The sequence below is a fragment of the Trachurus japonicus genome, chromosome 8 (assembly GCF_045865225.1).
Source record: "Trachurus japonicus isolate A0001 chromosome 8, Traja_1.0".
NCBI classification, from domain to species: Eukaryota; Metazoa; Chordata; class Actinopteri; order Carangiformes; family Carangidae; genus Trachurus; species Trachurus japonicus.
In genome coordinates, this window is record NC_140914.1 from 16,519,754 (window position 1) to 16,532,121 (window position 12,368).

Here is a 12,368-nt window from a genome sequence, read left to right on the forward strand (position 1 = left end):
CTTCTTCTACTTCGTACTCATGAACGAAACCGCGGAAAAACTCGCCGTTTTTTCGAGGAGCACGTTGGAAAGTCACTCTTCAACCACGTGAAAACCGTTTGGTTATAGGTGATGTACAGAGTTCGGTTCGACATGAGAAAAAGGTAAACAAATAGCCAAAAACATGTGGTCCTGAGTGGATGTGCTGAGGAATTAGTGTGGTCGCGAAAGAGTTAATAGAAAAACTGCTCATGGTTCTTGTTTAAGACACTTGGGAATTATTTCAATTTGGGGAAAAGGGGGCATAATATGTCTCCTTTAATAATTTTTAACTTTTTCTCTGACAGAGAATGCCATACTCACTGATACAAAAAAGATAATGGAGCTTGTTCAACACAGACTACATAGGGAAGAAAACACAAAGCTCAATGCTTTCCTCAAGTAAGTGTTAAAGTGATAGTTCACCCAAAATTCAAATTTCACTCATTATCTACTCACCCTCATGTCGACTAAGAGTTGGGAAAAGTTTCAGAGTCCTCCGTGGCTTCTCTGAGTTACAGGGGGGCTCCGTGCAGCACTGCATGTCCATATGACAGTCGTAATCGGGGCTCACTTTTCCTTGTCCAAAAAGACACACCAAAAACCATCCAAATACCTCCATAGCAGTGGCGGCTGGTGGTCAAATTAGTTGGGTGGGCTAATAAATGAATTATACCCATTAAATGGTTAACACAGCTAAAAGTTAGGGTTATCCCATCTCACAAAAGTATAGCAACTAACTAGGCCTACACACTGCATTAAGTAAGGGTCTAGTCCAAAACAAAAACAAAAAAACTTCACCTGGTTATCTCACACATACACACACAGTCTCTCTCTCTCTCTCTCCCTCTCTCACGCACGCACGCGCACACACACAGACGCACGCACACACACACACACACACACACACGCGCGCGCACAAACACTTACACACACGCACGCACGCACACACACCCGACGATATTGCTCAATTAAAAAATAAATAAATAAATTAAAAAGACGATATATGCAGCTCATATCGACGGCCTTTCTGGTCTGTTATCGCCATGTCATTTAAGTCTGGTGCTCCCGATGAGTTTAGAAACTAGATTCTCCACTTCGTTCATGTTAGCAAAGAGTTTAGAGCAGTAAAGTATGCTGCTACCTGTGATGCTAGCGCCTAGCGCCGCTGTTTTGTCTTCTCCATCCCACAACAACACTACTTTTCCTCCGGTTCCTGTCATTGGTCTGAAAACAGCGGTGTTGGGCTAAATGAAACTAGCCCCAATGACAAGTTAACCAAGGGGGCGGGACATGACGCCTGTCAATCACTGACCCTGCGTCAGCCCGCTGCTGATTGGTCAGAACCGCTCGGCCTGTGGGCTGAATGAAATTAGCCCCAACAGTCGGTCAATGGCGAGGGCGGGACATGGCACCTGTCAATCATCCACAGTCGGAAAATGAATGAGAGCAGACTCGGTGAGCTCGGGCTGATTAAAATTAGCCCATGTAGAGATATCCTGTGTTTTTCTTGAAACTATTTAATATTGTTGCCAGTTCCGATTTTACTAAGACTTAGAACAATCTTTTGTATGTTATTTAGAGAATATAATATAGGCTATATATAATATTTTTTCCTCATCTTTTGTTGTGTAATGCAGGGAGGGCTTAGCCCCACTAGCCCATTGATACCAGCCGTCACTGCTCCATAGTGCTCGTCTGTAATGTCCCTCTTCTATTGAAGCCCTGACATGAGAAATTGTTCCCCAAAAAATTAAACAAGTCTATATTTTAAGCTTGTTTGTAGCGAAAGCTCCCAGTGTCTCAGTCTCAAATCTCGCGCGATTTGCACTGACACCCTGCCTGTGTCAGTGCAAATCACCGGCAGAGCAGTGAACTGAGACACTGGGAGCTTTCGCTACAAACGAGCTTAAAATATAGATTTTTTTTCGGAACAATTTATCATGTCAGGGCTTTAATACAAGAGGGACATTACAGACGAGCACTATGGAGGTATTTGGATGGTTTTTGGTGTGTCTTTTTGGACGAAGAAAAGTGAGCCCCATACCATCAGGACATGCACTGCTGCACGGACACCACCCTCCTGTAACTCCGAGGAGGCACGGAGGACTCTGAAACTTCTCCCAACTCTTAGTTGACATGAGGGTGAATAGATAATGAGTGAAATTTGAATTTTGGGTGAACTCTCCCTTTAAGTTTTCTATTTTCTTGCACGTCACAACCCACTGGAAATGGAAGCAGTGAAATTCAGTCCTTTTCATCAGTGGTAATTCAGTCCTGTTCATATGAAACTATCCTGACCGTCACTCACAAGCTCACAGAATGACTGAGTCTTTTCTCATATTATTTGTTATATTACCTATCTTAGTTTGTTGTAATTACCAAACCAAAACGCCAACACACCACTGGGAATTCCTCTGACCCTCACAATTACCACTCTGCTACTGCTGATGAATGTGGAAGATGCAAAAAAGAGATGTTGTAACTTGTGAGATGTGGGATGAAAATTATAATGATAAAGAAATGAGCTGAATTACTGTAAGTCAAAGTATGGTGATAATTATGTGGTAATTGTCATGAGCAGCCCCTTACATGTTATTAGTCATTAGAAACATAATGGAATCAAAACCACATTTAAACTCTTGCACCAGGTCTAAAATCCGTGATCTGGACACAGACAAGAGGGAGCTGGTCGGTGTGTTTGGTAAAACCGGAGCTGGAAAGAGCTCTCTGATAAATGCCGTCATTGGAGTGAAGAACCTTCTGCCCTCTGGAAGTGTCAGTGCATGTACCTCAGTCATGATTAAAGTGGAGGCGAACAAGGTCAACACAAAGTATGAGGCAGAAATTGAGTTCATCACAAAAGAGGTATAGTACATCATCTGTCTTCACTTGAAACTATTTGAAAATGTACAGTTTAGCTGCAAAAGAATGATTGTTAGGTACATTATTTGACATTTAAGTGAATGGAATTCAACATAATCATTTCTGTTTTTTAGGAGTGGGAAGATGAATTGTGGCCCTTGGAGCATATCATTAGGGATGATGCAGCTCAGGGGAAGACAGATGATGATGATGATGATGATGATGATGTTGATGATGATGATGATGATGATTATGATTATTATTATTATTATTGTGAAAAGCTGACAGCTCTGTATGGAGAAGAATGGAGAAACATGTCAACTAAAAACCTCATGGAGGACAAACATTTCAGAGAAATCCCAGAGTTTCTCCAATGCAGGAAGAAGATTTTGACATGTGAATCAGTAAGTAGGAGTTAAGCAAGTCACATACACCTTGAGTATTTAACAATAAAACAGGTTCAAGGTTTTAATAGTTACATCAAATCAGTCATAGTTTAAGCCTTTTATCATCTGAAAAATAAGTTCTTGAAAAGGTGTTATACCTATTTCACCTATTTCCTGAACAGGCATGTATGGGACTTCAAAATAAATAAATAAAAACTGTGTGAGGATTTTTTTTTTTTTTTTTTAATCTTTTTTAAAAATCTTTTATTTTTACATGTTAGACTCATATGAACCTCCAAGAACAGTTGGTGTTGACATGTATCAGATCCTGTCAGATTCCGATTATTTTATGCAATTTGCGAGGCACTTTGAATGTGCATCAAAATAAAGATCAATTTGCATTGTCTTACCTTACTTTATTATTTATCACAGGCCAAAGAACTATCTGCAAAATGTGTCAAATACACAAGAAGCGACTTGGAAGTGGGACAAGGCAATGTAATCAAGAGGTGGTACTGGCCACTGGTGAAGTGTGTGACTGTCAAGGTGCCTGGTAATGAACTTCTCCAGCATGTCACACTTGTGGATCTTCCTGGAAATGGAGATGGTAACAAGAGCAGAGACAAAATGTGGAAAGAGGTAATTTATTCCCATAGACTGCTGTTTATGCTGTTTTACTGTCTTATCTGGAAACTGTGGCATTGAGCATTGAATCAATTTCTCATAATTATCTTGTTATGCTTCTGCAGCTTGTAGGAAGTTGTTCCACTGTGTGGATTGTGACAGATATTGATCGGGCAGCATCAGAGAGAGAAGCTTGGGAGATCCTGGAGGATGCCTGTAGCCTCATGGGAAATGGTGGCGAATGTCAGTGCATTCACTTTATCTGCACCAAGTCTGACCATATTGAAGATTCAGATGATCTGTAAGTAATTTACGTCCATCCATAGTTGAATAAACCATAATAAGACAGTAATGAATGCTGTGGGCAAAAACTCAAACGAGAGAGAGAGAGAGAGAGAGAGAGATGATATCCAACCAAAAAAAAAAAACAGGTAGACATCAGCTTCGATAATGACTGAGATGGGAGTGTTTTTTCCAAACACTGGATGAGGTGCCACTTCTTCACTTTTCAAATCTTTTTTCAGTCGAGCAGCTGCTGTTCGTGATCTCATACTGAAGAGAAATCTGAAAGCCAAGAAAACAGTGATGTCAGAATTCAGAAAAGACAAAAAGATTAAGGTGAGTTATATGGACACAGAAAAAAGCTGAGACTGATGGCCTGACGTTAAAATCAAAACCCATTCTGATTTTTCAGAAACACTTCAGTGAAGAGTGTTTCCAAGTGTTCACAGTGAGCTCCAAAGAGTTTCTGAAAAGAAAATATCTACAACGAGACGACACAGGTAGGTGAAGACTCCATGACAGAAAATGTGTCACTGAAATATACAATATATACAAGAAAGACAAACAGACTGAATGTGTCAAAAATTATGTAACGTTAAGATGTAAAATACAAACTGTTTTAAATTTCACAGAAATACCAAAACTTCAGGAATCTCTGCAAACTCTGAATGCCTATCACTCAGTGACATTAAACTATGTGTCTGGAGCATATGAGATTCTCTCTCTGATTCAAGGGGCCAGATGCAGGGAAGTGGTACGTTCTAGTCATAAAACTTCATTTAGAATTTCATTTTATTTAATCATCTGTATTGTCATTAATATTTCCAGAAAGTATTAAAGGGATAGTTGAACATTTTGGCAAATTGGCCCATTGCCATAATCGCTATAGTCATAGCAGTAGGTTCATTACCTTTAATTGTAGGTGTAAGCTATTTTCAGTACGGCGGAGCGCAGCAGCTGGCTGCTCAGAGCTACACTATGGAGGCTAAGGGAATTTCTTGGTTTCCCTCATTAAACTCATCAAATTCAACATCCCAAAACTCCACAGCGCTTTTGTAGACAAGTTGTGACCTGCACAACCACCACGGTATGAGATAATGACGGAACGATACGAAACGGAGCCGTTTTCGAGGTAAATACAGGGTAAATACAGAGACTGCTTGCTGAAAAACTGTCCCTGAACGCAACGCGCATCAGCGGTTTTGTATGAATTTACCTCGAAAACGGCTCCGTTTCGTATCGTTCCGTCATTATCTCATAGCGTGGTGGTTGTGCAGCTCACAACTTGTCTACAAAAGCGCTGTGGAGTTTTGGGATTTTGTATTTGATGAGTTTAATGAGGGAAACCAAGAAATTCCCTTAGCCTCCATAGCGTAGCTCTGAGCAGCCAGCTGCTGCGCTCCGCTGTACTAAAAATAGCTTACACCTACAATTAAAGGTAATGAACCTACTGCTATGACTATAGCAATTATGGCAATGGGCCAATTTGCCAAAATGTTGAACTATCCCTTTAAGATTGATAAGGAAATAAACTATGCTCAAATGCTATGACAACAAGTTGGCCAAGTGGCCAAGTTTTGCTAAACCAGGAAAAACAAAATAATAATAACAACATTATGGGAGAAAGAAGTTATTACCGGTATCTCCATTACGTGACTGAAAAACACAGTGATGTGATTCCCACCAGCCACGGGGAGTTCGCAGCTTGGGGCCGATCACCGCCTAGCGGCGGAGGAAGAGCCGTCATAAAATGGCCGAGGCAGACGCAAGGTCCCGATGCGCCACAAGTCAGCGAGACCGAGACACCCCGTCTGCCTTGGCCGTAGGCCCCCACACACCGCCTCGACGCGACCCTACCCCGACGGCCTTTTGTCCGACAAGTCTGTCACCTCTTGTCGGCCACAGTCAGGAGGAAGCAGTGAAACACACCGCTGACTACTGTCGAGACTGCCGACTACACAGCAGCCTGTACGTTCTGCGCTTGCGCGAGATGCAAAGTCTCCCTAACAGCGGGCGGCGTTAGTCTTGTGCCAGTAATTCCAAACATGAAAACTTATGTCTTCATCACGTCATAGTCAGACATGTTTACATTAACTATCCAAACAGTAAACACCGTGAAACAGGTGATGGAAACGTGCACAGTCGACAGGCTGCAGCGCGCAGTGATACGAAGGGAGGGAAAATAGCGACAACGGTTTTGTGATGCAAATGTACCTACCTCTTTTGAACGCATATTGTTTTGAGAAGCAAAATGCTTTATTTTTGTGACCCCAGCCAACTAGCCGAACTAACTTAGTCAACACCAAAACCAGGCCGGTACTCTGCTCACAGGACGCAGTGGGAGGAAACTCACTGCATAGACAACTTCATGTCAAAAGTCTAGAGGAACTATCCCTTTAAAGGTCCAGTGTATTAAATGGGGGAAAACCGTGATATCTAGCATTCAGATTCTACATTGCAGCGCTCACTCACTCGCTCCAAGGACAAAAAAACTTTACCACGACTATGATGACTGGGAGTATTTCAGGAGCATGGAGCAAGAGCATGGTTAAGATCTAAACCATTTTATGATACAGTATGTCTGCTATTTCCTACTCCTTCTTTCCTTCCGTCTTCCTCTTCGTTGGTGTATTTATGAATGCGAAACTCGTGAAACATGCTCTCTTGCTGGCTGGATTTTACGTTCGGGCTGCTGTACAAACATGGCGGTGCAAGATTGCCATACTCTCTAAAGCACAACCATCACAATGTACATATAAAAGAAGACCTATAAGGCTACGAAAACCAAACAAATTTTATTTTATAGCGATTATACACTTATATTCATGGGTAGTATATTCAGATATTGCCAATAAACCTATATTAATATAAATATTATACACTGGACCTTTAAAGCAGAAGTAAGCGATCCGGTGGTTTTGGCTAACTTCCTGTCAGCAGATGGAGTTAGCAGTCCCCGCCCTCGTCCCTGCGTCACCACATTCATTCGCGCGCATCCCTTGGCTGCACACGCAGAGAGGACCGCCCCTTTATGCCGTTCTCTCTCCTCATTGGATAAAGGTTGTAGGATACAAGGAACGTTTTCTCCTCGGCTCAGAGCAGAGCAGAGTGACTGACAGACCTGTGTTTCAGACCAAACACTCTATATAAGTGATTGCTGTCGGAAGATAGAACTATTTAAGACTTATATTAACACAAACATTACGCTTACTTCTGCTTTAAATAAGGTTGTAATGTCACAGCTACAGAAAATCTGTCCATCAAGGTTGTTGGTTAACTGATGCTGGGTTACTTTAGAGAGGCTCTGTAACAACAGTAATTAAAGCAGAAGTAAGCGGAATGTTTGTGTTAATATAAGTCTTAAATAGTTATATCTTCCGATAGCAATCACTTACATAGAGTGTTTGGTCTGAAACACGGGTCTGTCAGCAGGGCCGGCTCTACGCAGGGGCAAGAGGGTCTGAAGGTAGAGGCCTGACAAAGTGCAATCCGCTTCTCCAGGTTGGGGTTGGACACATAGTCAACAACCCAATTCAATGAAGTTACTATAAGCACGGAGAAAAAAAAGTGCTGGAGCATGATGTGTTCACATGATGCCCCCTTCACATTTCTGACTGCCCCCTCATATATGCCTGCCTAGAACCGGCCCTGTCTGTCAGTCACTCTGCTCTGCTGTAAGCCGAGGAGAAAACTTTCCTTGTATCCTACAACCTTTATCCAATGAGGAGCGAGAACGGCATAAAGGGGCGGTCCTCTCTGTGTGTGCAGCCAAGGGATGCGCGTGAATGTGGTGACGTATAGGGACGAGGGCGGGGACTGCTAACTCCATCGGCTGACAGGAAGCTAGCCAAATGACCGGATCGCTTACTTCTGCTTTAAATACCATATACTCAAGAACAACAGGATGTCATGAAGAAATGTGTGTTTGATTTCAGGCTGGAAAAAAAACAGAGGTGTGCAGAGAGCTTGAAGAAAACATGAGGCGGGAACTTGATAAAGTCAAAAGGCCCATGGAAGAGGCTTATGAGGCTTTTGAAAGATGCCTCACTGAGGGGGTTGAACAATCAAAAAGTTCATATGAAGCAGAGTTGAAGTTCATCTTATATCCTGTATGTATTTCAGTTGTAGGCTACTACTTTAATGATGATTTTGATTTTGAACCTAATACAAAAGTGTTTTAAAAGACCATTTTCTGCTTTGTTTCAGAGAAATGCCCCAGGTCATAAAAGATGCAATTTTTACAGGACATTAAAGTCTGTCGTTCAGAACAACGGCATCTACAAAGCAAACAGAAAGAGACAAATTAACATCAATGAGAAGTTGAGTTCGTTCCTGACCAACAGCATTGATGAGGAGTTCAGAAAGACTTTTCCGTAAGACTCTCTGAGTACACAAAACTCTTTGCTGCCTAATTTACAATCTATTTAGAGAGAGAGAGAGAGAGAGAGAGAGAGAGAGAGAGACACTGTGGACTGAGGTTCTTGTAGATGTTAAAAATCTCACCTGAAAGGCTAAAATAAAAAGTGAATAAAATAAAAGTACCATCTTTCATGATTTTCAAACATATAAGGCACAACATACAAATACTGTACACTTGTCTTGTCTTGTCAATCATCCAGGTCAGAATTTCCTGAGGTAACCTAACTTGCTATATTAAACATTGCAACTTGAACATGTTTCAGAAATGAAAGAGAATGTGGAGCATTCAATGGAGCCATCGCTGCATTTACACTTGACACAAAAAGTCTGATCCAGAAGTACAGAGGAGCTGAGCTGCAACTGACTTTTCTAAAGACAGAGGTAAAACTATCTGTCTGTCTATATATATCTAGTATACATTTATCTATCATCTATACTCTGTGTTGTCTCTTTCAGCAAGAAAAGATTAAGGTGAAACTCAACAGAATCATCCAGAAGCACAAGAAAATAATCTACTGCAGTCTGACAGAGGAAATCAAGGAACACATGCAAGGATGTTACAAAAGTAATAAAGAAGATCATGATATACTGTATACGGATCAATGTACTACACATTTGCATTCGTTATGTTTGTGTGGAAACATTCAGTTTGACAACTTTTTTATTCTAGGAGCAGCAACATTTAATGGACCGGGTGTACTGAATAACATGAGGGACACCATTGAAAGGCATGTTTATGAATCAAAGAACATCATGTTTGAGGAGGCTAAAGATGCCCTCTTGCTCTGCCTGTATGATCTGAAGGTTTGTCCTTTCTGTATAATATCAGACAGAATGCTATAGTAACTACGACTATGTGCTGTTCAAGGTCACTTTTTAAACTAAGTCTTATACATCATTCTAAACTCTCCTTTCCTTCTATTAAAAGAGAAACACAAAACTAACTTAATATTAACTATCTGCTAAATATGAAAATAGTTATTTGTATGATTCAGTTAGTCTTACACAGAATATTTGGCTGTGGTCGTGAATAGTAATGAGTGACTTTGTTGCTTCATTAGAAGTATGTCCTGAAAGAACTGAAGAAAACCCTGATGAAATCAATTGAGCTGTCACTGAAGACTACTGATGACTCAATCCCAGGTGGAGAATATTTAAAAATATATATACATTGAACTTATCTCACTGAAATTAATAAACCAACATTTTTCATAGTTTATACATATATATTTTATTCATTATGTTTTCTTTTTAGATGTTTCAGCAGAGCTTGACCTGGTGAAGAGACATTATGACATGAACAGCAGCACAGATGGAGAAACATCACTAACTGGCTAAAAATTCTGTTAAATGTCTCCACAATCTTTTTTTTCAAAGGCCTTGGTTTAATTTCGATCTGATTTTATTCTGAATATTTTGTATTATTCTTTATCTGAATGACACTAGCCCTGATCCACCTGCCCCTGCAGCTGCATTGGGTCCATGACACGTGCATTTAAGTTTTTACCGAAACTGAAAATTCAAACAGACAGTAGGATTTAATGTTTCAGTGTGAACAGCTGTCCTCACATCACATTAATGCTTGATGTGATTTTTTTCAGTGTCACAATTCTACTGTTTAATCTTCTTAGGATATTTCAGGTTTTTTCAGTGGAGAGAAACAGAAGAGTTTGAGACATGAAACATTTGTTCTCAACCATGTTCAAGTTATGTCTGTGAAGGTTCTCAGTCATCTGGTCATTGTAATCGTTTAGGGCTGAAGTTGAAGGAAAAACCTTTGTTTTTGGTATTAGAACTGAAGAAGCCAAAAGACGCCTCGTTCCCTCCAAGTTCAGCACTTACCGACCATGTATAAGTTTCTATTCTTGTTCTCTTTGATTGTTTTTTGTGATCTGCTTGCAGTGATTTTAGATTTTCTGATTTTGCCTGATTAATGTGCTTCATAAGGGACATGTGTTTGCCACTTTGACAGTTTTTTTTATTATACATTTTCATGTTTTCTGTCTATGCCTTTATATTATGACCTTAATTTTAATTAATTTCACTGAGTTATATTTATTATCAGAGGTGGATGGTAACAAGGTAGATGTACTTTGTTACACTACTTAAGTAGGCTAGTTTTTTTGAGGATCTGTACTTTACTTGAGTTTTTTTTTCATCAGGACTTTTACTTTTTAGGGTCCGGGCAGCACTATTGTATTCCTAGGACTTCTTCTTCTTCTTCTTCTTCTTCTTCTTCTTCTTCTTCTTCTTCTTCTTCTTCTTCTTCTTCTTCTTCTTCTTCTTCTTCTTCCAAGGAAGTCATACTTCCCATGGGCGAAAACTCACCAAACTTCACAGAAACATCCGACCCCATGCCAGATTCACTCAACTCCAAGGACATGTGCCCCCCCCTCCTAGGGGGGGCACAATAAGCGTTTAAATTTAAAAACTTTAAAAATTCCTACCAAACTAATGGTAGATGCTACAGTGTTGAAACTTCACCACAATGTAGCCTCAATACTGCTGAAACTTTTGTCCACTTAAACTCATTACAAATTATGAAGTCCATCACTCTGTTTTTTTCAATAAGTGTAAAACTTTTAAAATGTATCTCCTCCCACATTTTTGCTCAATTGACACCAAACTTGCTACAGAGCATCTCCAGACCGTCCTCCACAAAACTTGTTTCTCAGATTTTTGATTAAGCAAAAATTGAGCCCACAGTGCATGAAAACGTTTGACTGTAAACAGTACTGTAAACATATACCATCAAATTCTTGCTAAATACATTTTCAAACTTTCTGAAAAAAAATGAGAATATTCTGGAGTCATGGTTGATGAAGTTTGGCAAATATCAGAATTTTATCTCAAAAACTGAATTTTCTAGAACATTTTGAATTCTGCTCTCATGGGAACAACTGCAGTCAATGTGAGTGTGGAATTTTTAAACATCAGATTTTCTCTTATGAAGCAAAACACTTATCATTAAAAACAAATCACCAACATTTCCATGCTGTCAAGATGCAATTTATGTATTATCAGATTTTTGTTTAGATGACTGAATTATTGACATTTTGACCATTTCATCATAACAGCTGCCCGGGCACTGACTCACCTGAGTGGATAAATGAAGCTACACAGCCGGTCTCACTACCAGCTAATGAGCTCAGCGAGTTAGGAGCTGGTTCTTGGTGTCAGAGATTGTGCGTTCGAGACCCAGTAAGGGTGATGATGATGATGACAGATCAAAATGTCAGATGTCCTCAAGCTGTTTTGCTGTCTAAATGCAATTTATGTATTAACAGATTTTTGTTTAGATACAGAATTTCTGACTTTTTGACCATTTTTGAGTCTATTTGAGAAGACACACACCATGTCTCACTTCCAGATAATTAGCTCACTGAGTTAAGCGCTGGTTTGTGGTGCGAGGGGATGTGGGTTCAAGACCCAGCAAGAGTGATGATGATTATGACACATCAAAATGCCAGATGTCCTCATGGTGACATCACAGCAAGCCTCTAAATTAAAAAAAAAAAAAAAAAACAAATAGCTTGGACCGGACTATGGGCAAAAGCTCACTAAAGCAGGTCTCACTACCAGCCAATTAGCTCAGCGAGTTAGGAGCTGGTTCTTGGTGTCAGAGGTTGTGAGTTCGAGACCCAGCAAGGGTGATGATGATGATGATGACAGCTCAAAATGTCAGATGTCCTCAACATGAAATACAAGACAATTGTCCTAATGGTGGCATCACAGCAAGCCTCTAAATTTAAAAATTCAAATAGCTTGGACTGG

The 12,368-nt window shown here is 40.2% G+C and overlaps 1 protein-coding gene and 1 pseudogene across 2 annotated transcripts in view; both read left to right on the top strand.

The window, feature by feature from the left end:
• Nucleotides 1-12,368, top strand: part of LOC146982955 (nuclear GTPase SLIP-GC-like) — a 134,287-nt pseudogene that overhangs the window by 105,929 nt on the left and 15,990 nt on the right. The window lies entirely within an intron of this gene.
• Nucleotides 340-8,401, top strand: LOC146982959 (nuclear GTPase SLIP-GC-like). The gene is made up of 10 exons (XM_085785534.1): nucleotides 340-420; nucleotides 2,670-2,886; nucleotides 3,018-3,287; nucleotides 3,702-3,908; nucleotides 4,019-4,194; nucleotides 4,418-4,511; nucleotides 4,588-4,675; nucleotides 4,808-4,929; nucleotides 8,111-8,284; nucleotides 8,384-8,401. The coding sequence occupies exons 1-10, from the start codon at nucleotides 359-361 to the stop codon at nucleotides 8,399-8,401; spliced, it is 1,428 nt and encodes a 475-aa protein (XP_085641660.1). The 5' UTR covers nucleotides 340-358.

What these genes read in the sequence shown, in the direction of transcription:
- LOC146982959 (XM_085785534.1), top strand. Translation starts at nt 359, where the DNA reads ATGGAGCTTGTTCAACACAGACTACATAGGGAAGAAAACACAAAGCTC. An exon ending in ATTGAAGATTCAGATGATCT is followed by an intron (nt 4,195 to 4,417) that starts GTAAGTAATTTA and finishes ATCTTTTTTCAG; the next exon opens with TCGAGCAGCTGCTGTTCGTG. An exon ending in TCTACAACGAGACGACACAG is followed by an intron (nt 4,676 to 4,807) that starts GTAGGTGAAGAC and finishes TAAATTTCACAG; the next exon opens with AAATACCAAAACTTCAGGAA.